This window comes from Platalea leucorodia (genome assembly GCF_965183815.1).
Source record: "Platalea leucorodia genome assembly, chromosome: 8".
Lineage (NCBI taxonomy): Eukaryota > Metazoa > Chordata > Aves > Pelecaniformes > Threskiornithidae > Platalea > Platalea leucorodia.
Genome location: NC_138830.1, coordinates 36,799,325 through 36,826,338, shown reverse-complemented (window position 1 = coordinate 36,826,338; position 27,014 = coordinate 36,799,325). Strand labels below are relative to the sequence as shown.

The following is a 27,014-nucleotide window of genomic DNA, read 5'->3' as shown; positions in this document are numbered from 1 at the left end:
CAAGTTAATGGCTCTGATTTCAAGTCGAAACCAAGCTCAGCCACCACATTTGTTCAGTTTCCAGTTACTGCTTTGATGAGCCTTTTTTAGCAAAAATGGCCAGAAGAGGAGGTTTGTCCCAAACCTGGCACCTGGAAGAGCTCCCTGTGTTTCTTTCAGTGCTGTTATATATCTGGGACTCCTCCGAGGCCACAGCATCGCTGTAATCCAAAGTGCTTTGCTATTTGTGAGCTTTCTCACAAGGCTGCCTGCCCCGTAGGTGGGGAGCCAAGGAGCTTGGACATTAAATCTTCTCCGGCAGCTTTGCACAGGAAGCCACTGGCTGACCTGACAGCTGAACCCAGGGAAATTCCTTTTGCCCTGAGCTCGAGCAGAGAAGTATTTTACTCTCAATCACTTAAATCTCAGACAGTAGTTGAAAATCACAAGAGCAGCCCTTCTTTATTAACGACTAAGCTGTATTCCTAACCACGTGGTTTGATGCCTGCAGGAATACAGTGACGGGGAGCAGGACTCTGCCCTCCAGCAGGTAGAAGGACATTTGGCACATGGCTCACTTAAAGCCATGTGCCAACACACCAACCTGGGGTCCAACAGGGTTGACCTACTGATGCGGGTCAACGAGATCACTGACCCAATCTGGTAAGCCAGAGTGACATGCCATGGGACAGACCAAGGGCACCTTTGCTGGCAGTGAGAAGAATGAATCAGCCATGCATCGGTGCCCAGGGAACAAGGTACAGGTGAGAACAAGCAGGTAGAAGCACCCATGGAGAAAACTTCACCTCCCAAGCTCCCTGCATGAATCTCCAAGCCACAGCAACCACAAAGGCACCGCGCAGCAATGGAAGCCTCTGTTTTCACTCTCACCCCATGGGAGCAAGCGAAAAGGGTAGTAGGTCCCAAAATCTGGGTGGGGGAATGTGGTGGAAATACCTGCTATGAGTCCCCGATGGTTTCAGGGAGCAGTCCCCCTCGGTCCACAGCCGGCCCCTCTGAGCAAAGGCAGACACACCGGTCTGCTGTTCGCCTCTGCAACCGCCGTCTGCCTCCTTACGGAGGAGGGATGAAAAATAGCCTGGGGCTGCTGCGGAGGAGGAGGATAAAGGTACCTTGGCTTGGCATAGGGAAAGTGTGAAGTTGAGTAACATCTATGGCTGAGGTTTTTGATCAGCTGGGCTATTCAGTGTGGAACTCCTGCGTTTCAGACAGCTGCAAATCATGAGGAAACAGCTTTCCCAGCCTGACGCACCCGAATGCAGGGCCTGAGGGCTGCTCACCACGGACCTGTCCATTTGACAGCTTTTTACAGTGACGTTGTGTTCAATAAAGCAAAATGTTTGAGCTGAAATTAAAAATACATCAAAAAGGCACAGACACTTATAAAAAAGCATTTTTACGTTATGTTTAAAAAACAGTTGGGTGTCTGTGAAACAACAGAGTAGAGCAAAACCTGGTTGTATGACAAGTTCACTGTAAATGATAAACTTTTTGCATACTAAAGGGGCCGTGGTCTGGGCACTCTCCAGACCCTTGGCCTCTGTTAGAGCAATAAGGGTCGTTGTTTCCATTGCAGAGACAAACGGAGCCACAGAGATCGGAAACGCAATGGCTGCAGTCAGCTGGCAGATGGGTCGTGATGGCAATTTAGATTTGGCTCTAAATAAAAATGTTTTGTTTTGAAGTAATTCAAATTAAATGGAAAAAAAAAAATGGGTGGGTTTTTTTTTGTTCAGTGTTTTGGGAGGGATCCTCGCATCTGTCTTTAGCCTCTGCACCGCTCAGCTCCCCACCTCTTCCAATCATTTCCCTACTAGAAAAAAGAAAACCAACCCCCAAGTGGATTTTCCTTCTGAGCTGAACCCAACCTCAATTTCTAATTTTGAGCCTTTGCAGAGGTAAAGTAAATAATCACAAGGGGATTAAATAAAAAAAAAAAGCCAAATTATGGTGGAAAAAAAAAAGAAAGAAAAATTAACACGTTTCCTATTGAAAAAAGTTACAGTAAAAAAAAATAGCCTTTTTTGTGGTTGTTATTTTTAACAGCAGAATTGATGAAAGCCCCCAACTTGGCTCTGCATTCCACCCCTTGACACCTCTGCCCCTGCCCAGTCCCGCGGAGCGCGGATGGCCGCGCACAGAAAGACCCGGGGAGCTGCCGGACGCGGGGCTCTGCGGCACTGGAGGCCATCTGCACTCCCAGCCTGCCGATCACGTGTCAGGCACTTGGAAGCGGACCCAGCTCCTTCCCCTGGTGTGGTTGCTCCTTCCACCACGCTACAGTAAGCAAGCGTGTGCAAGGAGGGAGCCCGGCGTCTCGTCTCAGACCCCGCTGGCACACGCACCCCTCCCCGGTAGGCACGCGAGCGCGGGGAAACTTTGCTGGCGTTCAGCATGAAAACGGCCCAGAGTGCAGGAGACCGAGCACTGCTTTGCTCAGCGAGGATTTCCTCGGTTTCTCTTAAAGGCTGAGGAATGTCTAACGTTAACGATATCCAGATGTGCCTACTTGGCAGCCTGCTGCTGAGACATTACCGAAGGGACACAGGATCAGCGCTATCAAATGGGATGTAAGTATCTATTATGTATGTTTTATCAGGGTGGGTTGGGGAGAGTTATGCAGCAAGCAGCGTGAACTGGAGACTGTCCTTACTGCTGTCCTTTTTCTCCAGCCTGAAACTTTTCTTTTTGCCTTGTTGCTCTTGCAATGTTGTTACGTGCAGCAACCCGAACTGTGATGGTTAACATGCAGCAGCGTCGGCTACAGGCTCTAAACACGCAGTCTCCAGCCCTGCTATGCCTGCTTTACACTTTACTTTCCAAAGAACTTTCTTTGGGTGTTTTAGGTTGTTTTTACAGAAGAAAGTTTGGGGCTTCTTTAGACAATGCCTCCAGTGCTCCGAGACAGGGTTTCCTCCCAATCGCAAACACGTTCCAGTGGTGGCACGTTACATTTACAAGCCATTCCTCGTCAGTAAAAGGACATGAATCTTCCCCATCTTACACTATTGTATGCTTTGAGCAAAACATGGGAATTTTCAAGTTCTCTAGCATCGCAGAGAGAGAAAGAAAAAAATTCAATCCCAGTGAAATAGGCAGTTACTGATCACATTTTTTAACAGCTTTTAGGCAGATTCTGATAAACTTGTGCGTTGGGTATCATCTTGAAATTAGCGGGGCAAGTCAGCACGCACTCCCTCTCCCGTTCACGTCTGGGTGTAACAATACATCCGTGCTAATGCACTGTAATTGCTGGGGTTTGGGGCACATCAGGCAAATGATTTATCGGAGCAGAAGAGGGTCTGGGAGCTGAAGAGGCAGCAAGCACTGCAGCCTGGGGAGGGCTGGGAAAGGAGAGCGGTTGTTTCAGTGGGGCTGTTTCTTACCCCTTCACGAGCCTGCAAGGCTTTATTCTCCTCCTGGGACCAAGGGAAATGAATGTTTGCAAGAGATAGGGCAAGCTCCTCGCCCTGCGCTTGGCGGCTCCAGGAGGGGCCTGTCTCCCCGAAGCACTCAGGGTGTGAGTTGAGCTGCTGAGCTCTCCATAATTCTGAAAATCAGACCACCTACACGCAAGACTGCATCTGGATTTCGGGAAGTACCTCTGGAGGCTGCTAAGCCTGCGGAAGGTAATTGTGCATTACCTTCTGCCTCGCAGGCAGCTGAACGCTCTCGTCAGAGACGTGGTGCTGTGCTTAGGAGGAGCTGGAGCTTTCCCTGTTTGCCGGGGCCTGCCATGGCGTGCGTGGCAGCAGTGCAGTCCTGCATGGGCACTGCCCCGATGGTGTGTCCTGCCCTGAAAGGACCAGGAAAACATCCTGCACTGCTTAAATGCAGCAGAGCTGCAGTCCCCAAACTGCCACGTGTACGCGAGTGACTTACCACCAGGTCAGCAGGGCGACGGGAGGAGTGGTGCAGGCAGCCAGCGTTTCCCGGAGGCGATGGGGACGGTCGTGCAGGCAGCCAGCGCTGCCCAGGGTCATCCCTGCACAACTGCTTTCTGCTGCGGTACCGCACGATTCCCCGCCACCAGTGGTGCAAGGTCCTTTCTGGGACCCCTGTATGTGACAGCGGACATCTTAGCATCCATCTCCAGCCTTCGCACAGCAGCTCTGCAGCTTCTCTGCATTTAAGTTTGTATACTTCGTAAAAGCTTCACCAACTGGGTGAAAGCTAAAAGGAGGCAACTGCAGCAGCCATTTGCAAACAGTTGTCTAACCCGGGACTGGCATTGTGAAGGCGAGGCTGGCAGCGCTGACAGGAGAGACTGTAATAAAATGGGACCAGCCAGCTGGGAAGCTGATGAAACCACATATTTCAGGACTGGGGCAAACAGAGAGATAAATAAGGCACCCTGTCCTGTAACAGCATGGATCTCATCCATTCGTTTGAGCTGGCCTGGAAAGCGGCTCCGACAGGAAAGTTGGAAATGGTCTTTGGAGTGGGGCCTGTATTTTTGTTCCCTGCTTGCGCAGTGTTTCAACCAGCAGAGCTTTTGCCTCCAGGTGCTGGAACGCAAGTAACGTCAGCAGAGACACTGCGCTGGTGACACTGTGCACGGGGCCGGAGCGCTGCTGCGGCAGCGGCAGCGGCCAGCAGCGTCCGAGCAGCGCCGTGATGCGCGGCTGAGCACCGTGAGCCTCTGCCCCCTGCACTGTGTTCATTTGGCTCTGGCTCATGATCCCGACTCCTAGGAAAGCTCTCAAGACATTCAGCTAATTAAATCCTACAGCCTATTCTCAATTTGTTTATAGACTTCAAAACTTCTAAGTGGCTGAATGAGATGGGCTCTTTTTTCTGGTAAGGCAACTTAGCCATTGTTTTGGTTACTTCATTTTTCTAGGGCTTTGCACTAACCAATGTGCCGAAGGGCGTCTCTTGTATTTCAGCCTACCCTGTCTTCTAATCAAGAAGATCAAATTGTTCAGCGTCACTCTGTAATCCCATAGCTCCACATGAGACCTCTTCATAAACACCCTGTAATGCAGAGAGGAGTTGTCCAGCACCAAAGCCACTTCAAGCATCGACTTTGATGAAGTTATTGACTTTGCCTGGGGTGAGGGGGAATGGACCAAAAAACAAACAAACAAAACCAAAAAAGAAACCATGCAGGAATAAAACTTGTTACATGACACCCAAACATAGAAACGAAAGAGGGCTTCTTCCCCTGCTCCAACCCACAGAGCTATTTTTCCCCTTTAAACACTCCAAAACCAGCTCAAACCATTAAACCTGAGATGTTTCATGCGTGTTTTTTCACATGGGGCAGAACAAACCCAGTGCTGGAAGCTGACACATTTCCCTGTGGGTACCCTGAAGAGCCCAGGCACCCACGCGATGCAAAATGAAGATGAGGTTTTGCCTGTGTGAGACCCATCCTGAGATAACTCAGCTGAGATTTGAAAACCTTTGCCTTAGCACTTCAGGTTTCTCTTGAGGGGTAGGAGAAGAACAGCAGCCCAACGCAGCTTGAAGAGAGCAAAACAAGTAATCCCCACATAAAACAGAGTGCTACTCGTGTCTGCGTGTTCAGCAATGCATTTAAACTAAACTGGTGCGGACTCAGAAGTCAAACACTCTCCCGACCCTTGCGGGCTCGGAGGATGGGACCAAGTGAAAGTGGGTAGGAAGATGTAGTCACCAGAGCTTCAGGAGGTGCGGACTTCTTGCTGTCAACATCCTGGTCTGGTGGGATAAAGCTAATCTGCACGTCTATTTTACACAGTCCCAGCTGCAGAATGAGTGTAGGGGATGTTGTTATTGTTGCTGGTTGGTTCTTGAACAGCGTCAGGAGGAGGAGGCAGAGGAACAGCAGCAGGAGCTGAGGAGGGGTCTGGGAGCTTGATTTGCTCTTGCTGAGTGAATCAGGATGGAAAAACTGCTGGAAATGAGGCAGGAGAGAGACACGTATGCAGACCTCCCTGCTGCAGGCCGGAGCCCGGGCCTCAGCTTCCAGCACTGTGTGTTACAACCCGACTTTGTTCTCGTGAAATGCGTTCAACCAGCATGAAGTGAAAACAAATATCCAAAACCTCAAGCATTGCCTCAAAGCACCCCCACCACCCAGAATTTTCCAAGTTCCCCTGAGAATTGCAAAAAACTCATTGAACCCATCGGTGCTGGATCCCCAACACTTTCTTTAGCTTGTTTTACAGAGAAACAGATAAGACATCTGCATCAGCAACCACAGCCCCACAACGTATGCAGCCTCTCCATTGCACAAGCCAAACCTACCAGTGGCAGCTCCGGCTTCAGGAGCCAGGAGGGGAGCTGAGAGGGAGCCGAAACGCTTTGCATGCAGTGGGGCAGCAAGCTGATCCGGGGACAACCCACAGCTGTGCTTGGTGGGGACAGATGCTCCCATGAGCCAGGCTGGGATGAGTGTGCAGCAGAGCTCGTCGCTGTGTTTTGTAGCCTCTTGCTCAGTGTGCCATATTTTCAGCTTGCCTCACTGTCGCAGCTGCTTTTCCCGAGGCTGGGTGGGTTGAATAACCACTCTTCAAGGCACAAAGCAACATGCCAGAATCACCAAGGCTTCTTGACTGAATTCGGGGACAGGATCCAGAGGCTTTTTCCCACCTGGGCCCATGTGAGCAGAAGTGCCAAGTGATGGAGACGTGACGGCTGCTGCAAAAGAAAGAAATTTCCAGGATGAGCTCAAGGCTTCACATCATTCAACTGGGAATGAAGGACTAGCAACTATATTTTTTTCTTAAATCATCATTTAACTGCTTTTGTTGCAGCACTCCTTGGCCATATTTCAGAATCCTCCTCTCAAACAAATGAAAACCAGGCAGAGGACTGGGCCCTCTGCCCGAGCGTGCAACAGCGCAGGTCAGATTCCCTGCCTGGATGCTCACCAGGGTGCCGTGCTGGCCACTTCCAGCTTTCGAGCATTTTGTTGCCTCTCAGGCCACGCAGGCTGTGGCCCCCTTGGTCCTTCCAGCACATTCCCTACGTATGGGCTCCCCGTGTTTCCACCTCATGGATATGGGACCTCTCAGCCTCTTCCTACAGCCCAGCTCAGCCCTCTCACATTGCTGGTGCTCGCAGCCCAGCACATGATGCTCCCGCTCTTCCCTGGGACCCGCCTTGTCCCACTGCTGGGGCAAATTGCACCACCCCATTCAGACCCGCTCGAGCTGGACTCTAGATCCCTACTGAAGCCATCCCCGAGCAGCCAACACAAAGAGGGACAACTGCCCATTTTTCCAAGCTTGGAGGACATGGGAAGCAGCCCTGGCAGCTAAGCCCACATTCCCTGAGGCACTGAGCGATGCAGCAGTTTTATAACCCCAGCTCCATTTCCCAGGTTGGATGGAGATCCCCCACAGCAGTGTACGAAGCAGAGGCACGTCTGCTCTGGATGCAGACACGCAGCGAGATGCTGTGCCCGCATCTCTTTTGTTTGGCATAAAATATTTTCTGCTTGCTTTGATAGCCCTGTAATTCTTCCTCCCCCCGCCCCCAGTGTCGAGGTGGATGAATAATCTTTTTGGCTTTAGGACATACCAGAGTGTCTGCCAGAATCATCAGTCCCTCTGAATTCAAGAACAGGACAGCTTTTCCCACACTAACATCCATGGATAGAGCTCACACCTGTCTAGTAATCGAGGGTATATTTCCTTCAAAAGAAGAAAAGAAGGAAATATCTAACAAAGACTGGAAAATCCATATAATTCAATCAAGGAATCACTTCAAGGGCTGGCAACTTCTTTTGAAAATGAAACGTCTATATTCAGCACTGAACAGTTTTATTTCAGCATGGAAATAGCTATTTCAGAAACTTTTCTTTCAATAAATGAAAACATAGAAGAAAATCCAGGCTATCAGCCCAAGCTTGTAACAATTCAGGATTTTTCTTGGCTTTTCCAAGGGCGCTTATTGCCAGATTCCGAGATGCTGGCAGGATAAATCTAAGTCATGGAAATTACGAGTTTCATGACACACACATTTTATTCCAAACCCTCGCCGATAAAATTAAACACAGGAAAGAGCCAGGACTTTCATCCAGCTCCTCAATTACCATCTGGAGCCTGGCAGCTGAAATAAGATCAAACTTTTGCATAGAAAAGGAAAAAATAAATTGCTATTACAGTGGGGAAAGAGATGAGACTTTATGAAGAGCTTGAGTGGAGATACACAAACATCCCAATGCTCTCAGGATCTGTCCCACCAGGGACTCCGCATCTCCTGCCCGCTCTGGAGACGACGTGCACAGACCTGTGTGGCACCTCAATAAACCTTATCCTGATGCAACAGAAGGAGCAAAAATGCCTCAATTTTAGTTCTTATGAGCTTTTTGAGGCAGGGTCCCTATTTTAGGTATCTCAATAGCACCGAGCAAAAATTCTTGCTTGTGATGGGTGGAAGAGAGACAGACTCTCTCTCCTTAGTGGATCCAGTTCAGGAGCATGTCCTGAGTGTAGTGGGACCATCCTTTCATACCCCAGGAGCCTGCCTTCAAAATTATTGAAGGCAACGTGAGGGAAAGCCTGCTGGGAACCACGTCTTGACAGATAAAGGATGATTTAGCACAAAACTGAAACACAGCAGGTTGCTGCAGAGCACCGCAATCAGGACTTGCCAAGGGTAATTTGCACATGACAGACATAAAACGCAAACTAACATCCTATATGCATTAGAGAGACTGGTTCACAAGGCTGAAAATAGTTACGAGCCAAGTCATGTGGCAGAAAAAGCATAAACAGAAAACAGCTTCTGATTATTATAAGCATTTTAACAACAATTTATGAGAGATCAGAGAAAATTCTACAATCCTGCTATCAATATCAAAGCTATGCCGGTTAAAACATCTGTCTAGCCTAGGAGAGAAGTGAAAGGTACGGTAAACAAGCCAACAAACGGAGAAAACCCCAGCAATCTCCATTAGAGGCCAGAAAACGGCGAGAAAGGCCGCTTGTGGAAAAAATCATGGTCCTCAGGACAGGGAGGAAGTGATTTTGAATCCACTGGGAATGCAAAGAGCCTTACCAAGGCACAGATAAGCCATTTGCTAAAATAAAGTTTTCAGTAATATTGGAGACAAAGCAGATGAGGTCAGTAAATATTTTGGAGCTGCACTCGGGAAAAAGATAGCTGATACCACAGGATGATGAAATACTCTCCATTTCAACAGTAATTTGGAGATGCAGTTAACCAGTAATGAAAAAGCAAGATATTTCAAAATTATGAAGTCCAAGTAATGTGCATCTAAGAATTTTAAAGGGGCTGGCCAAAAAATCAACTGTTTTATTAATTTTGCTTTTTTGTTGGTCTTGAAATATTGCCTAGATCCCACAGGGTCTGGAGGTAATGCTGTGCCACCATTTTAATACTTCGTAACTACCGACTCATCAGTCCAATTTTGAGCTTCAAAAAGATAATGTTATGGCTGATACAAAACTGACGGTTAATGAAGAATTAGCAGGTGATACAATCCATGACAGTGAAAAAGGATTTGCTGAAAATGGATGGCACTGAACTAAAGAGGGTCCTGTTTTAAGTCATAATCACGTTGAATAACAATATTGTTACCAAGCACGTAGCTGCCCATTAGATGTTGAGCCAGTAAAGTGGCTGCAGGGCTTGACTGGAGGCAGAGCATCCATCTGTGTGCTCCATAGGCTGACAGTGCTGGGAACAGTGAACTGCAGGAATAAATTGTGCAGGAAGCCGCAAGCCTTGGCTCCTCCAGCCTTTTCAGTCCTCAGTAAGGAGCGTTCCTTAAGTGAAGGCAGACTGATGTTCAACCAGGCAGCTTTCGATCAAGTTTTTGAGTAAGATGATCTCGGCTAATTCAAGACAGACAACTGTAATACCTTCAAAGGTAGCTTCTACTAATACAGCAGAGGCAAGATAGTGCTGTAAATCGCATAAGCAAAAAAGATTATCGGTGGGTCATATAAGAATACCTATGCACACTTGTGGGAAAATTTTTGGGTAGAGCTAAACTTTTAGGACATGCTCCCTACTAACGACTATAGGGATCACGATCGTCGCCTGCCTCCTCTGGGAGCCCGGAGTGACTCTTCAACTCTGTTGTTAGCCGTTGCGGGGAACAGCGGGGCTGCACGTACGGCGGTGAGGAGAGGACCTGCCTTTGCTGCAGCTACAGATGCTGGGCCAGCTCTTTACCTGAACTATGGTTACATGCTGCTTTCTGCCTTCTTACTACTTTTTTTTGTTTGTTTGTTTGCAGTTAAAGAACTGATCTAATGATTCAGAAGATCTCCAGGAAAAGCGTAAGTGAGGAATCAAATCTTGTATTTCAAAAGGCAGCTTCATCTGTCACATGTGAATAAAACATTCTTAACACCAGGCTCTGTCTTGCTTCTGCATATTGGGATTTATTTGCCCACCTCTTGCTTACCAGTTAGGGTGATTTGGCAGAGGCAAAACATCTGTGCCTCTTCTAATCTTATTAATAGAAGTTATTTATAATGGTTTAATATTTTATAAAAATTACTGGCAACAAAAAGGCCCTATGTGCATTCCAGACCATACCTAATGTATTCGTTTTGAAGGCACAAATCATAGTTGGTTCACAAGACCTGGCTCTGTGTGCAGGGAAACACCAGTGACATGCTGCCGCTGAAAAGTCTGCCCTTCAACAGCCAGGTCTCTGCCTCCCCATTTCGACTCAAAAAGGGTAAAAGCAGCAAGAAACAGTTACCAAGTTGCGGGGCGGGGGGAAAAAAAAAAAGAAAAATCTAACAATTCACAGAAGAATGGCATTGTTCTAATTTTCCACTTTGTTTTTCCCAAAGCAGTGAAATCTCCGAAATGGCAAAACATGTTCAGCAGAGAAGGATGTGGGAGGAAGGGCTGATTTCATGTTGTGCTTAGGGAGTGGTTTTCAGGATGATGGATGATGGCTTGGTGACTTAACTAACCAAGTCACAGAGCCAGAGCACTAGGATCAGTGCTAGGTTTGCAACCCGTGTGCCTTTTGGCAAGTTCCTTCACGGGTCTCAGTGTTTGTATGAGTAAAATGCACTTTGCTCCTATTTTTTTAAATGGTGTTTCAGTTAGTGTTGCCTGCGTGCTTCAAGGCTGCTGAACCCTCATTGCTGACACACCGTACGTTTATTTACAGATGGACATTGGTGCCAGGCAGCTCAAACACAGCTTTTAACAGTCCCAGAAACACTGCGGAGACAATGAGAGTTCGTCTCAAAGGGGATGCCGTCTGTACCCTCTTCCTGCTGGTAGCACTTTGCTCTTTACTCTACTCCCAACTGGAACATTTAGTCCCAGTAGGAAACAAGGAGCTGACACAGAAGAAGCCTTCCGCAACACCAAAAATATTTTCTGACCCCAGAGCACCTTGGAGACAGATACCAGCAGAAGCAACAGTACCCAGACCCCATGTAACTCCTATCATTAGACGAACAGAAGTGGCCAACAACAGGGTCCAAACTACAACTCCAGCCCCGTTGACCGATTCTGCCTTCAACTTCAAGCGCTATCTCCTAAACAAGGATAAGAGGAACTTCAACCTCCTCATTAACCAGCCCAAGAAATGCAGGAAAACACCTGGAGGTCCCTTTCTGCTCATTGCTATCAAATCGGTAGTTGAAGAGTTTGACAGACGTGAGATTGTCCGGAAAACTTGGGGCAGGGAGGGTTTGGTGAACGGGCAGCAGATCCAGCGAGTGTTCCTCCTGGGAACACCAAAGAATAGGACAGTGCTAGCAACATGGGAGACCCTGATCCACCAGGAGAGTCAGACATACCGGGACATTTTACTCTGGGACTTCATGGACACTTTCTTCAATCTGACCCTGAAGGAGATCCACTTCCTGAACTGGGCTGCTGAATTCTGTCACAACGTGAAATTTATTTTTAAAGGTGATGCCGATGTTTTTGTCAACGTTGAGAACATTGTTGACTTCCTTGAGAGACATGACCCCACTGAGGACCTCTTTGTTGGGGACATCATCTACAATGCCCGTCCCATCCGTGTCCAAAAGAGCAAATACTATATCCCAGAGACCATGTATGGGCTAAGCATCTATCCAGCCTACGCAGGAGGAGGAGGGTTTTTGCTGTCCAGCTGCACCATGAAGAAGCTCTCTAGGGCTTGCAGAGAGGTGGAACTCTTCCCCATCGATGATGTCTTTTTGGGCATGTGCTTACAGAGAATCAACCTCAAACCCATTTTGCACGAAGGATTCAAGACCTTTGGCATTGTCAAGCCTTCTGCTGCCCCACACCTACAGACATTTGACCCTTGTTTTTACAAAGATCTCATGGTAGTTCACAGTCTGAAAGTTGCTGAGATCTGGCTAATGTGGAACCTGCTCCACAGCCCACGTCTTTCCTGTACTCAGAAGAAGCAAGTGAAGAAGCCTTTCCAATGGAAAAAGAAAGCTGAAATAACAACACAGGCATCACCCCTCAGATAATGCAGGCAGCCTGCAGCAGAAGCACATAGCAAACCAGCTGAGAAAGTGAACCTGGAACTGTTGCAACCAAATGAACCGACTTTAGAAGTATTTTAGCACATCTTATTTACAATGTTAAGAGAAGACGATGAATTATTGCAGGAATTTGCCAAAATTCCACATTTGCACACACATACCATGTAGGTCCTTCTCCATTAATGAGTCCAAAGAATTATAACAGTATCTTTAATTTATTATTATTTATTAGAATTATGGTAGTGCTTAGTGGGCCAATGTGTAAAAAAGCACATTGCAAAATGCAGTCCTTGGAGATTTTTCAGCATTGTTAGAAATGTGAGAAATGAAAGAAGATAGAGCATAAGAGATGATGCCAAGGAGCACAGGGATCATCGTCAACTCGTTACCTTGACTCAGACTCATTGAGAAATGACCAAACTACACAGTAACTAGAGTAAAGGAAATCAAGTCACCGTAGCGTACGCTCAAATCAAATCACCGCTGCCTGGTTGGCTTCCTGTAGGCCTCCTAAGAAGAGAAGAAAAGAACAACTAACAGCTATTGAAGTGGGGTCCTGTACATTGCAGATAGGGTGGACTACAAGAAAACAAACTGGAGGCTGAGGCTGGCATGGCTGGCTGAGCAAAGGACAGGTAAGTAGATAACTGGGAAGTGGCAGACTTCCAAAGGGCCTTTAAAGAAATGACAAGGAGAACTTTGAGTTGATCCCTCTGAGTCTTGATTTTTCATTATTCATAGCAACTCTTTAGTTCAAATATCTGCTTCATTGACACACTCAGGACTCAGGGGACCAGTTTTTGGCACTTCCATGAGCTCAGGCTCTCTACACTATTCTGACTGGCGCTCAGTGAAAACTCAAAGTCATCCAACAGTATCTGACCTCTCATCATCTAATCCAGATCTTCAGAAGGTTTGCATCTGGACAGATCCTTTCGTCTTCGCTTGTGAGGGTAAAACCACATAGAGCTGCTGTTTGCGTCACATTTGGGAGCTTCTTCAAACCAAAGGAAAACTTGTCAGTGGACTGGGCTGGTTTCTGTAGACCTCGGTGCTCTTTCCAGGCATACCGTCAACTGCAAAGAGCAGCCAAGACTTTTCATATTGCTGCGGGTGTCATGTGAAGAGAGAAAGTGGTCTTCAGACAAAAGGGCTTCAGAATAAAAGCCTTTCTAAGTTTATTGCAAGAAAGCAAACACACAGAGCAATCTTTCTGTTCGGCTTTCCAAGTTTCAGTCAGTCTGTAACTTCATAAGTATTTTAAGCATCGGACAAGAACACTGGATTGCCTAGTTTTTCAAAGAATAGTCAATACTTTGAAGCATTTTGTTTTTTCCAGCAGCAGATTACCTTAAAAGAACATCCTTTTCTTGGACATAAAAGAGGAAGTAAATTCCTCTACATCAGGGTGAAAAAGCTATGAAATTCATGGGGCAAAGAGCCTGAATTCACCTCTGATACTGTTTGTTAATTCTTTTGCAATTTTTTCCCCTTTCCATCAGAGAACCCCCAATGTCATCCCACTTCAGGGGGGCACACGCTCACAGCTTCAAAGGAAACTACGATCCGTCATGAATGTCCAAGAAGTTGCTTTCCCTTCAACAGAGCCTGTGGCGCAGCTGCATTTCATATCTGGGTACAACCTTCCCCCCATCCAGCAGCAGTCTGGGCTCAGTACTCCTATTAACTATGCACAGCATGGAGGAAAGCAAGCTGGTAGTATCTATTGGTAGACTATTAACAACTGTCTTACGTGTTATCTTCATCATAAAAATTTAAGCCTTACAATAATGTATTTCCAAGGAAAGGTTGGCTATATAGAAATCAAAAGACCATATGTTGATTTGGGATATTTTTAGGATGCAATCCCGAAATATGAACTGCTCATGCACTCTTTACAAGGAGCTCTGTAGGGTGTGGAAATAAGCCAGAGCCAGAGCCGGTGGGAGAAAGCCAGTCACGCCCCTGTCTGCTAACATGTGTGATACTTAGGTATTTATGCGCTTGTACAGAAAAGTATTACCTGTGATTAGATTACCGTTTGGGAAATTATTTATAGCATAATTAAAAGACAGCATGCAGACGTGCCTCTAGTTGTCAGAGTGAGTCTGTCAAGTACACCTGCACACGTGTTGTAAGACTGACACCACAGGTATTTTTCATGAAGACAGCGACATGAAAACTACATTATTCATTATTTTGGATAACTTGGTAAATCTTTACTTGTGCTGGACTTAATTTAATGGTAATAACAGAGAAATAAACAGGGCTTACCTTATGATTTCCTACAAGGCAGCTAGTCAGGTTCAGCAGTCCTTATTAAGATCTTCCTTTTAAGCTTGGAGATGCACAGATGGCTCCTCCCTCTATAACGTCTTCAGATCTGCAATCTACCCATAGTACAGCATTAATGAGTGCATTTTGTCCTGGATGAAAGTTGTTGTTCAACATCCACCTGTGCCAGCACATACCCTGATAGCTGGCAGAAACAGAACTAGAGCAAACTGTTTACTCCGTTGACTTAGTCGATGGAATAGCTCATTTCTTTTATCCAGTGAATACTAAATCTCGTATCTATTAATAAAATATACGTCTGCTTTCGTTCTCCATCCTCTGCTGCACAGCTTGTTTGACCTGGTTTTAAAAGTTTCCATTTGCTTCTGCAGTTGAGCTGGAAGTTCACAGACCCCGTACATGAGCATAATGCACTGGGGAAATGCTGGAGGGTAGCGCTGCACCCCCTGCAGTTTATTAAATTCTACTTACTGCTACAGCAGGCAAAAAGTCTTTGACTTCAGCCAAGCTGGAGACTGTTTCCTAAAAGATGGGGGTCTTTTCAGATAACCTAAAACCCTAGGCGTGTATGAGAACTGGCAGGAAGGACCCTCCGCCAACCTTTCTGATGCATCTCAGAAAACCAAACCCATCCATTTCAGAATGACATTCTGAGCAGCTTTTAGTAACTGGCTAATTCGATGCACCAGTCAGGGTTTTGCTACAAAGCCTTGCTTGGCAATTTTTTTCATGACTAACCCACGATGAGAAAAGAAAACAAAAAAACATTCTAAGTGGATTCCACCAGTAGCAAGGAAAGCAAGCAGACTTCCTCCAGACAGACATAAACATCTGAAGCTAATAGTACAGTAGGTTTTATTGAATCCCAGGGATCCACACACAGTCAAATTTTGTTTCTACTGTACGTAAGTAGCCAGATTTGGTCGCTATAACGAGCAGAGCTGGCTTGAACCTCACATTCAGCACCTCCGAATGCATCTCTGAACACAAACTGGTGGTGAATGCCAAGATCCATCATTCGGTCAGGCCACTGCTGACTTAGACATCATAAAAAAGAAAGCCAAAGATGGCTCTGAAGCAATTGAGGCTTAAAATATTGTGCTTCCTGACTGCAGTTTAATTATTCATCTTTCTACAGCAGGTTCTCGGAAGCAAACCCCAGCTGCAAAATCAAACGGTACAAAATAATCAAAGGGCTCAGAGAACCCTCACTAAATATTAGCACTGAGAACTTTCCCTGGAGAGTGCTAAAAGACCATCAGATTGGGGCAGGGAGGGGGGAAGGCTACCCCAAAGCCCAGTCTGAAGAACTGCTGAGCCCCTGAGTTGTACCATTCAGCTGGAATTGCAGGTCTCGGCAGCCTGGAAAATCAGCCCACCACATTTCCCTAACGATGCTACTAACTCTACTGACATTTATCAAAACCAGGAAAACTTTTAAATCCAACTTTTCGTGATTTTCTAGGCTTATGGTCAGTAAGACAACCATATTGAGAAATGAGAGAGGAAACTAAACCCCGAAGGGTGAGTGCACGAGTCCCTCCAAGAGCAGCAAACAGCTCCCCCACCAGTCCTGACCAGCCCGACGCTCGCTCTCCAATTTGCCCAAACCCAGCTCACCGATCTTCTCTCTCCCCCTTTCCCAGCCTGTCCGTTGATGAGCCCAGCGCCAAGACCAGGGAAAAAACATAAAATAACACAGGTCCGCGGTGACTGCCTTGTCCCCAGGGGGGCTGACTGAGCTGGGTGGGAATAAAGGCGTGATATTAAGACAAACGCACCCTACGTCCATAGAAGCAGAAGAAAAGGGTCAAATAGTCTTAGTAGCCTCCATACTCGTGGATGCAACGGAGCTACCCAGTGAGGAAGAGGGTAAACTCGGGATTTCAGGCCTTCAGTTTTTCTAAGAGAGACCAGCGGAGGTGAAAAGGGAATACAGTGGTTCAGGCTGTTTTGATTACTTAGTGGATTAGACTGCACATTGCATAATCACAGAGGGGGTTTTTTTGTGATTAGTATTTAAACTACATGTCTCTCTGAAGGGTATTAAGACTGGAATGAAACTTAGACGCTAAGTGGAATATGTAGCGTAGGTGTGAAACATTAAGGCACTTAAAACCAGCTTCTGAAACTGCAATATGCAGTACTTTAAAATGACCAAACATTTAAAGGGGAATTAATTAGGGTATGAAAGAGAAAAGGTTATGTTAAATCATTACAGTCTAGTCCAGAACAAAAGTTACTGTTATAATGGTTCCTTACACCACAGTAAATGACCGATTCTGCTAACTCTCGCTTACCTTTCCCGCTGTTTCAAGCAGTCACTGTTCCCAGATCATGAAAACGAATGATTTTGCTTGCTGGAAAAATACACATCCCCACAAACAAAACAAAAGCCTTGGATATAAGCTTTGGCAGGTAAAACTTTTAAACAGTGACTTTATTAGTTACAGCTAAAATTCACCTAGACAGAGAATACGGAATTCAGTTCAGCGTGAACCCTCCAGATAACAGATACGCCCCCTGCAAAAGCAAACCCCTTCGTAGGTGCGGTTTTCACTTGGTGAACTGGTTATGCCCTGACCTTGAACAAAGTCCCCGTTTCATTAACTCCTGATCCTACTTTAATGCTCAAGAGTTACATCTTCAGTAAGCTCTGGTTTTAATTTTCCCTTATTTTGCTTCAACCTTACTTTATCTCTGAAATATCCTGGGCCATACCTTACACGAAAAGAACCAACCAGAACTAATTTGTATTCTATCAACTCCTCAAACACACAGAGTGATGTATTTATTTGGCTACACATGCTGTGTCAGGTTGCGTCTGACGGGATCAGCCAGAGAGGAGAATGCCTTTGTGTTGGTGTAATCAAGATAAAGGAGGTAAAATAAAAGGTGTTTATGGGGCAAAAGTTAACATGGAACAATTGTAACTGCAGAGCTAGCACAGAAGAGCCTTTTTTTGCATCATGACACCAAAAATTATTCTGAACTCAAAGAACACAACCAGCCCACGTCAAATTCTGCCAGATCAGACATCTTGGTCCTTGTCGTAATACTCTGAAGCCATAACTACAGCCTGGACATAACAGTTCTTTCAAAGTAACAGCCACACAGCTTCACATGCATGCAGATTTACTCTCATATACATTTGGAGCTGTCAAACACAAAGCCTAACTCAAGTTCAGCTTAGCAGAGCTGCTAAGTGACTAACAGGCTCTAACAACACGTAGAGAGTCAATGTGAAGTGGGCACCAACACCCTTGGTTTCCCTTTGGAAAATGCCAGCTGGAGTCTAACCTCTAGCCAGCCCCTGGTAACGATGAATCACCACCGTGCTGTAACGCTGAGCCACAGGAAAGATTTTATTTTAAACAGGTTTGATGGGAGTTCTGGAATATGAGCGATGATGAGCGTATGAATCAGTTCTCACACACCACCTGATTACTATTTCAGAAAAAAAAAAAGAAATCTGTTTAGAATTAGAAGTGTGATGGTTCCTGCCAACAGAAAACTGAGTTTTCTTGACAGGAATCGCATTTTGGGGAACAGAGGGTTCTAGTATTACACAGCAGCACTGATCTATATAGTACTGCCTGTAATACTCACAGGAGCCCAGGGACCGCTTGCAGGCCTACAGAATACAGGAAGAAATGTCAGCTTCACCTCCAAAAAGAAGGGTACAACAATCAGTTTTATTAAGTGTAAACAAATGAAATACTGTGGAAAATGCTGCAATATTCAAGTTAAGCAGACACACACACAAACTCTTAATTTCTATACAAAGGAAAAAGGCACACATCAAAATGGGATCACATGCACAATGTGTTTTATTAAAAATGCAGTTGTACTTAATGTTATATCAAACGGTTTTATCATATGAAACCAAAATGATGGACCAACGCACATGTTGCCAACACGCAGGATCTTATCAAACCATACATAATTCTAACAAGGGCGCCGGCTGAGATGGGATCTGACACAGCCCAAACATCTTGGCTCCTTTGGGAGGGGAAGGTGATGCACCCTGCCCAGCTGGCGCGGCAGAGCTCGAGCTGGCACACTGCTGCACCCCGAGCCCCCCTCTGCAAGGAACAGCTTCTGGTTGAAATAAATAGGCTTGTCCCAGCCCGCCCTTCCTGCCGCACTGCCATCCTCACCTTCTCCCCCAGAGCTCCTCTGTTCCCCTATTCCTTCCTCCCTTCGTTCTGGTGATTCAAAACTGCCATCAGTCCCCTCCACCCAGTCCTAACCTTTTCATGCAAGTCCTTAAGGCTCCACACCCGCTCCCCTAATGCATCCGCACAGGAACAGCTTTGGCTTAGTCCAAATAGCAGTGAACAAATCAAAACAGCTCAGAGCAGCAAGCTATGAACAGCTGCAATCACAAAGGAAGAGCGAGGAAACCCAAACCGGCATTATCTCCCCATGCCCTTCTTCAGCTCTGCCTCTCCCAAAAGTCAAATGCTTTGTGCTCAGCCCATCAGCAGCGGCCAAGACGTAAAGTTGCCTTTAATTTTTGCCTGTTACAGAGGAACTTTTAAGATGAAGGGACTGACCTAGGGAAGTATCTGGGCTGTTAAGAGAGCGCATTTCATTGCCTACACTGGTTTAGTCGCTTTGACTCACCAGCGTATTACAAGTGGCGATGGGGGTCACTGAAGCTGCGAAATGCCTTTGGTTAGCTGCTGACATCCCGGCCTAAGTCCCACGGTGCGTGCTATAGCAGCAGTCCTGACCTCATGCTTCTGAAGAATTTCAACTGAATATGCTCGAGAGCAGGATAGTAGTAGCATCTGCGTAGCCATTACTCAAAAATCATCCCATCAAGAATTTATCTCCTCCTGCAGCTAATCTGGAGCCTTTATTAGAAAAGGATTAATTAAAAATAATTTATTATCAGGATTGCTATCATATTTTAGTAACAAGCATAAGCATGCACACCATCTCAATTCAGAGATCATAAAATTCTCCAAGAGAACACTGAGCCAAGCACTATGCAAGCTCATTTTATATTCCAAAACGGAAGGATGCTAGAGGAGGCAGAGCTAAGTGCTCTGTCTTGCATTATGCAGCCAGTGCAGGAGAAATGCGAATGGCAACAGGAGTCCCATTCCTTATGCCCTGCATTAACCTCTAAGCTACTTCAGCGTAAGCGTACTTTTGATGCTTTTCTGTTGAAGTACCTTAGGGCACAAGAAAGCAGTATGAGAATTCACGTTCGCTCCTTTTACTGCAGTCATTTCTTCCATTCCGTTGTGAGATATTCAAACTCTTTGAAGCTTGATTGATTTTAATGATACCCCAAAGGCTCACGAGTGTAACAATCCCATTTTTGAACACAATACAGAAGCCACAGTGTTATTTACTATAAAGACCTTCCTTCTCCACTTTGGGGCAAAAAATTATAATACGCTTTCATGTATCTACTAGGAAACAGACTGCAAGTTATGTTAGTTTTTATACTGCATCTTCGGAGAACATACTGCACCGGCTGTAAAGGAGGAACACTGGTCAGGTACTTCAAATATAACGTCTGAAAGACAGTAAAATAAAAAGGACTAATTGATAAGAAAAAAAAGCAAAAACATCCATGATTTTATTACAAAAACACCCAGCAACTGTATTTAACACAAAAACAGTAACTGAGAGTCTCATTTTATTTTTCTTTCAGTGTACATGCTCATTATTATTCCATTTAATTTACAGAGGGGCTATGTAAAATGAAATTAAAATTAGAGAGGAAACAAAAAGGAAGGTTGAGGCATAGAATTTTCTTAGCAAGCAATGATCACAGGAGACAGCACAGATTGAACAGGGATTCAACAGGAGTGACACCTAGGGACAAAGGTAAACAGTAACTTTTTCCTTATCCATTAGATTCTCCGTGGGGCTTTTTTGTTTGTTTTAGCAAAACAGTTTGGAGTATCACAGTATACAGGAAGACTAAATGGCAAAGAACGTCTCACACACACACCACATTTATCCCTGCTACTGGTCCAGGATCCAAAACTTCAGTTAACATTCTATTTCCTATCTCTCATTCATTGATAAACTATACAGGATTACACTGTACATGGAGTTAAAATTACAAAAATGTCATATTTACAAAATCTGTACACACATAGTAAAACTCACAAAATTGTCATCTATGTATCACAAGTTGCTACACCAAAATATTAAAAATGGGATAAAATTATACATTTCTCTTGTCCATTTTTAAAAAGGGTTCAGTATTTCAAAGACAGACCACCTATTTCCCCCAAATAAGACTGGTAAGAGAACTAGAAACCTAAAGTATCCTCCTGGGATAAAATGTTGCGAGCAGCATCTCCCAACTAGAAAGAAGCCTATATCCTGTCTGCTGGGGTGGGGTGTGCAGTTAGCATATATGTACAGAAATGGCAAAACTACAATAAGGATGTCTTTGGCTAAACCTTTGGCATAAATTAAAATCACACATCAAAAGTTACAGAAAAGGTTTTCTTGGTGTTGGCAGAGCTCGGGAATTTCTTTCTGAGATACCATTATATACAGCTTTTCTTTCTCTAAGGAAACAGAGTAGGAATAAAGGATTTTGGAACAGAGGCAAATGAGGCAACACTATTTCTTCATTAAATTTTTCTGTAGTATGAAAAATTGTATCAAACCTTTTCACTAAAACATAATTCAATCATAGAAACAACCTCTTCCGGAATTTTTTTTTTTTTAAACTGCATATGAAAAAAAAATTAGTAAACCAGCCATGGCAGAAAAAAATTGTTTCAGCATATCAAGTACATATTAGTGCAGGAAGGTGGATAAGTTTGATCCACTGTATAAATAAGCTTTATGCGCAGCGTACATTAAATAACCATCACACCCCACTCACACCCAGTACACAGATGCTCCTCAGTGAAGATAAACGTTTATCAAGTAATTAAAGTGTATGTAGTGCAAATGTTACAACCAAGTATTATGCACATGCTACTTGCTTGGTTTAAAGTTACACAAAGATGTGGTGCCTGAAATCATGGACATATATACATCCTTGTCACACTTGGTACAATGTCCTAAGCCACAGAAATACCGATGTGTTTATATCTATATATATACACACACACGTTTTCTTAAAATGTGACCACCACATCAATACAGTAACACAAACAGACTAAAATCAATACCTGCTTCCAGATGCTCCAAGGCTCAGAAAGTTTGTGCTTCTAACTCTTGCAGTCATTACGTGCCCCTCTTCCATTTCCCCCTTCTGCCAGCTGAGAAGGGGGGACAGTCTCTTCAGGTCTGTGCTGCATAGGATGAGGGCAACGGAGAGGAATAAACGACGGCACAGGCACCTAAGCTGCTTTCCTCCATCAACAGTTCCATGCCCCATGATGAAGGGTTGAGAGAATATCCCCTCCACACCGCTCCTGGGTGGAAAGGCTTATTGAAAAAAAAAAATCATAACGTGCTTTCCATATTATAAGTGGCAGCAAATCAAGGCACGCTGTACTAATTTTGTAGCATTGAGATTAGCTGACTTTGCAGGGGATGCTCACTGGGGAAGGTCCGATGTTCTCAACTGGCTGCTGGGCCGCGTTGGGCCATACAGAGTAACAGAAGCTATGTGATTATTCTGCATCACCTGCAAAAGGACAGCAGGGAAAAAGGGAAATTAAAAGAACCGTACACCAAACAGGAACTCAGAAGAGTGAAAACAGCGTATATGGAACTGATCTGCCTTAAAAAAGAAATCACAACAACAAAAGAAAGCAACAAGCTCTTGGCTAGCTCCTAAAAATGGTCTCTAGATTTCCGTGACACATTTAAACACCAGCATGCTCCACCACTATTCAGAGCTGAGTGCATGCATCTCCTGCTAGTATGAGTTCTAGGTGACAAAACTGAAGTCCCAGCTTTAACATGCAAATGTACAACCTCAGGAAAGAGACTGGAAAGTTGCCTGTCAGTAAGCTCTGAAAATACAGCCATGCCCAAGTGCTGGCTTTTCTTGAAATGGGAGATAAGAAGCCAGTAGTAATAATAGCAAACTCCTCATCTTCTCTTGCTCAAACAAATAGGAAAGTTTTTCTCCTAACCTCAAAGATCATTCGTTGCAGTCCAAAGCAAAAGGTTGACCCAAATGGGTTAGTGTTGTTCGGAGATGACGACCTGAACAGAAAAGAGGAGGAAAAAAAAAAAAAAAAAAAACAAACCAAAATGATGTGTGAGGATCAGGAACTTCTTAGGGAAGAATAACCATTCAGTAATATAAAGGTAAATTATGGCATCTTTATCATGGCTTTCATCAAAAGAAAGTAAATCTACATTATGCAACACCACTGCTAGACTACAAGTGAGCCAGAGGATACCTCTGCTTAATGTCACAGAGCCATTCCTAACACTCAGGGAGAAAGTAATCAAAAAGTTACTAACGACCTCTACAGGAAAACTGTCTTTCACTGAACTTGAACAGGAAGAACCCTGAAAATAAGCAGATACCTAGGAAGAGAGAAGCACCATGTAATTTATTACAAATTATTTTTGTGCAAGATCCTTTCCCACTCTTCAATCTACTTTCTTTCTCAGCCTTTACCAAATATATTTACTATATGCTGTCTATTAATTCACTGGTTTTATCATGTTAAAAAATTACCCTGTAAGATGCTGAAATAGAATAATCCAAATTTTATTAAACAGTATTTTTCAAGCTTAGTGTATCACTTGTCCTTCAGATATTTCTGATATTTTTGGATCATATATACAACAATAGCAGACTCCTGCTGACTGCAATGGATTTTAGATTACAGCCAAAACCACCCCCTAGAAAATATTTACCTTTTGGCCTTTCTTGTAAATGGTTAGTTTCTCAAATTACATATTTGAGACATTTGATATGTGCTCAGTAAAGCAAACTGTGGTTGAACTACTCTACAACACAGATGAAAAACAGAAGGACTATGTTATCACTATTTCACCCCAACTTTACTTTACATGGCTTCTGCTCTAATGATCTCATTGGAATAAAACAAGAGTAAAGGGGAGCAAAGTGCACACTGATTTGGGGGTGGGGGGAAATAACCCAAAAAACCCCCTCAAACTCAAAAATCACATGAAAGCCTGATGAAAATACCTTGTTAGGTATATCTGAAATTACTGCAGTATTTTCACAGTACCCATGACTTACATTTGTCTAAAGATAAGTCATAGTTTCATATCATAGAATGATAGCACTGCAAGCAGGTAATGCCTATTTAACCCAACACCCAGCTCAATCCCTTTAGGAACTGAGCAAGTGTAAGCACACCATTCTATCTTCAGTCAGCCTAAAAGAACTGTAGAACAACTATGTATGTTTCTAAAAGCAAGGCTTCTTCAGACAGATTGCTATCATATACACGACACACTGTGCTATATGATGTCATGTTGTTGAAATCCATGTGACTAGTATAAAAAAAAAATCTACACTATTTATTACACATGAACAGAGATACTTCTTTATATGCTGCTTAGCTCTTCTCCAGATTTTAGAGTTCAATGGATTTTGGAAATTTCATTCCGAAATTTTCCAAGTTTTCATTCTGCATGTCAGTATTTCATCTGAGAGCAGCTATCTAGTCTTGTTAGCGGCCAAAAAGTCTGAAACTGTATCAGCAAAGCAGCCTAAAAGTAGCTAATTCAATAAACCCCCTTCCTCTGCCTAAACTCATCCTCTGTTATCAGCTCAATCCCTGCAAGAAAAATAGAGATCTTTACCTGTGAAGTACCACTGGCTTTTCTACAGGGTGCCCCAGAAGATCCTGAATACTGTCCCACTGTAAACATAGCAAAGACTTAGTGTTAAAATGAGGCATGGAAAAACTCTTTTTCTATCTAGGAAGAGAGTCGTGTACGTTTTTGTTTGTGACATGCTCATTTGCCAAATAACACAGAGGTTGTATTTACAGAAGTATTTTGTGACTGAAGCCATACTCAGTAATGGAAGCTAGTAGGGCTAGGAAATCCTCTCAGGGTTTATTCTCATTTTTGTCTCATATTAGCTTTGAATTAGAATTATCAATATAAAAAAAGTCTAAGGGTCTTATGAGTAAAATGCAGCTGGAAAGTCTTGTAGCATTTCAGGGATGTCACAGAGAACAAAGCAGCTGTGGGAAACCTCAGCAAAATATCCTCTTACATACCTTTGCAGAGGGAAAAATAGCGTCACTGCTACCTCTCCCAAAAGCCTTTCCTTGGTTTAAGTGAACAGTTTGGAAAAGAAGAGAAAGCTGCACTATTTAATGATTGGGAACCTCCAGCAGTTTTCATCACTCTAAGCAGACTTAAGAAGCTGCAGTTTCACACACAAGACTGAAATAAGTCAAAGCACTGAAGGATGTAAGTAATTCAAATCAAAAAGCAAAGAATGGCACCTTCCAGGTTGCTGACTCCTATTTTTTCTTCCCAATATGGGACCTAAAATCCACCACGGAAAGTCTTTATTTGGCACCCCAGGAGCCAAGAGAGCAGCACTGAGCCTGGCTGAATGTTAACTGTAGAGATGCTACTGAACACAGTTTTTGAGAAGCTTTTCAACTTAATGTAGCTCTCAAACATGCAGCAGCAACTGCCCAGTTGGGAATTTAGTTTAGGTAGTAAGGCTATACAGTCTTCAAGAAGCCTGCTGTCATCAGGAGGTGTTGTGCTGGCAGTGACGTTTTTGTAAGGCCTACTGCTGCCTGAGAAACGTCCCATTAGTGGCACGCTTCAGAAGAAGCTGGAAGGACACTGGACCCTCTTCGTTAAATACTAAATGTCTTCAAGAGCTACATTAAGTAGAAAAGCTCTGTGAAAGTTTTGTTTAGAAAGATCTCCTCCAGCTAACATTCAGCTATCACTGCTATCGCTTTCCCATATCACATATTTTACTGTTCTATATCTACCTGCAGCTATCTTAAAATTCAAAGCATGCAATAACGCAACAAATTTAATTTACTAGAAGTGTGCTATTATGAATGCCTCCAACCCTTAACACAACAAAGCATTTAAACCACAAAACATACGTTAACTTTTGGCCTTCAACTTTTCTATTTCAAAACAACATGATACAACTGCTATTATTTCTTCAAAGCGTACTGCAAATTCAGCATAGATCATTTAGATAGCTTAAGAAAACAAGGAAAACATTCAGTTCTGCACAGACTTACCTTACTGTATGTTGTACATGTTTCAGTCTGTGAATCAGCACTATCTACGAAAGAAAAACAGAAAAGCCTTTACAGTTTATGCCTGAACAGTGTCCTATATAATCCTTTATTTTGGGAGGTTAGTTCAGATAGCAGGAGACATATGAGCATTAGATCAGTTCATATACAAATTTACCAGCATTTACTAGCACCCAGAATTGTCAACAACATTGATTAAATGCCAGTTAAGGTGATTAAACAAACCTATTTACAGCAAGTTCCAAGTTCTAACACTATATATGTTTAAGCTGTAATCTTACATAGAAGAATACCAGTGTAAAAGAAACTACATCTCTTTGCACAAAGTCAACATGCCTAGCACAGCCACTCATTGAAATAACACGATGCGCCGCTCATCAAGTCCAAACGCTCTTGGGAAGGAAGCTGGCTAAAGCTGACAGCTTGAGACTCAGGAGCTGGCAGACCTCAAATCAACTAAAACGCCACTCTTTCAAAAACAAAGATAACAGAGCGCTTTGGAATTGCAGTCTATCTATTGAATAATAAAAAAAAGCTGCAGGTGAGGACAGCATTACATTTATGCTTACAATTAAAAATAAATTGTTTGCTGGTGGTTTCAAGAACTGTTTCATGCATATATTTGGGGACTTCTGAATACTGAAAGCACCTTCCTAAAGCAGTGGGAATGGACCTAGACACTAAACACATCAAACATAGCAAATGGTCTTTAATTTGATCAAAAGCTCCTCTGTATTTTCCACCTGCTAAATAAACATGCTCTCTTTATCTTGAAAGAGTTCACTTGAACTCTGGCTGTCAATTTATTGTCTGAAGTTGAACTACAGAAGGGAGTTAATAAAGCTGCATCAGGCGCTGCCACCAGATAGAAGAAGATGGGCCCTTGACAAATTTCGTCACATTTGTTTTCAGCTTGTTACGTGTCCTGAACAGAAGCTAGAGACCAGAAAGGTGAATTAAAACCAACCAAAAAGGCCCAGACAAAAAACCAAAAAAACCCAGACATATTCAGAAGAGATTCATGGTATTACTTGAGGTGCATAAAAATAATCAGAAATGAATGCCTCTGAAGTATTGCACAATAACCTAAGGGGAAATAATTTAAGAAGTG

The 27,014-nt window shown here is 44.0% G+C and overlaps 2 protein-coding genes across 8 annotated transcripts in view; one reads left to right on the top strand and one right to left on the bottom strand.

Annotated features, from left to right (window-relative positions):
* Positions 1–11,162: 11,162 nt before the first annotated feature.
* On the top strand, positions 11,163–12,410 carry B3GNT9 (UDP-GlcNAc:betaGal beta-1,3-N-acetylglucosaminyltransferase 9; the record flags this gene model as incomplete). Its single annotated transcript, XM_082319383.1, has 1 exon — positions 11,163–12,410. The coding sequence occupies one exon, from the start codon at positions 11,163–11,165 to the stop codon at positions 12,408–12,410; it is 1,248 nt and encodes a 415-aa protein (XP_082175509.1).
* Positions 12,411–18,550: 6,140 nt separating this feature from the next.
* The window catches only part of PHAF1 (phagophore assembly factor 1), a 37,184-nt gene continuing 28,720 nt past the window's right edge, over positions 18,551–27,014 (bottom strand). For 2 of the 7 annotated variants that reach the window (XR_014229033.1, XR_014229034.1), the window contains 5 exons: positions 25,886–25,929; positions 24,456–24,514; positions 22,799–22,871; positions 21,884–22,142; positions 18,553–20,256 (listed from right to left, as the gene is read on the bottom strand). Coding sequence is in view for 3 of the 7 variants with exons in the window: in XM_082320106.1 (XP_082176232.1) it covers positions 21,996–22,142; positions 22,799–22,871; positions 24,456–24,514; positions 25,886–25,929 (323 nt within the window). In the remaining 4 variants the exon portion in view is untranslated. The other 5 variants (XR_014229035.1, XR_014229036.1, XM_082320108.1 and 2 more) reach the window with 5 other exon arrangements.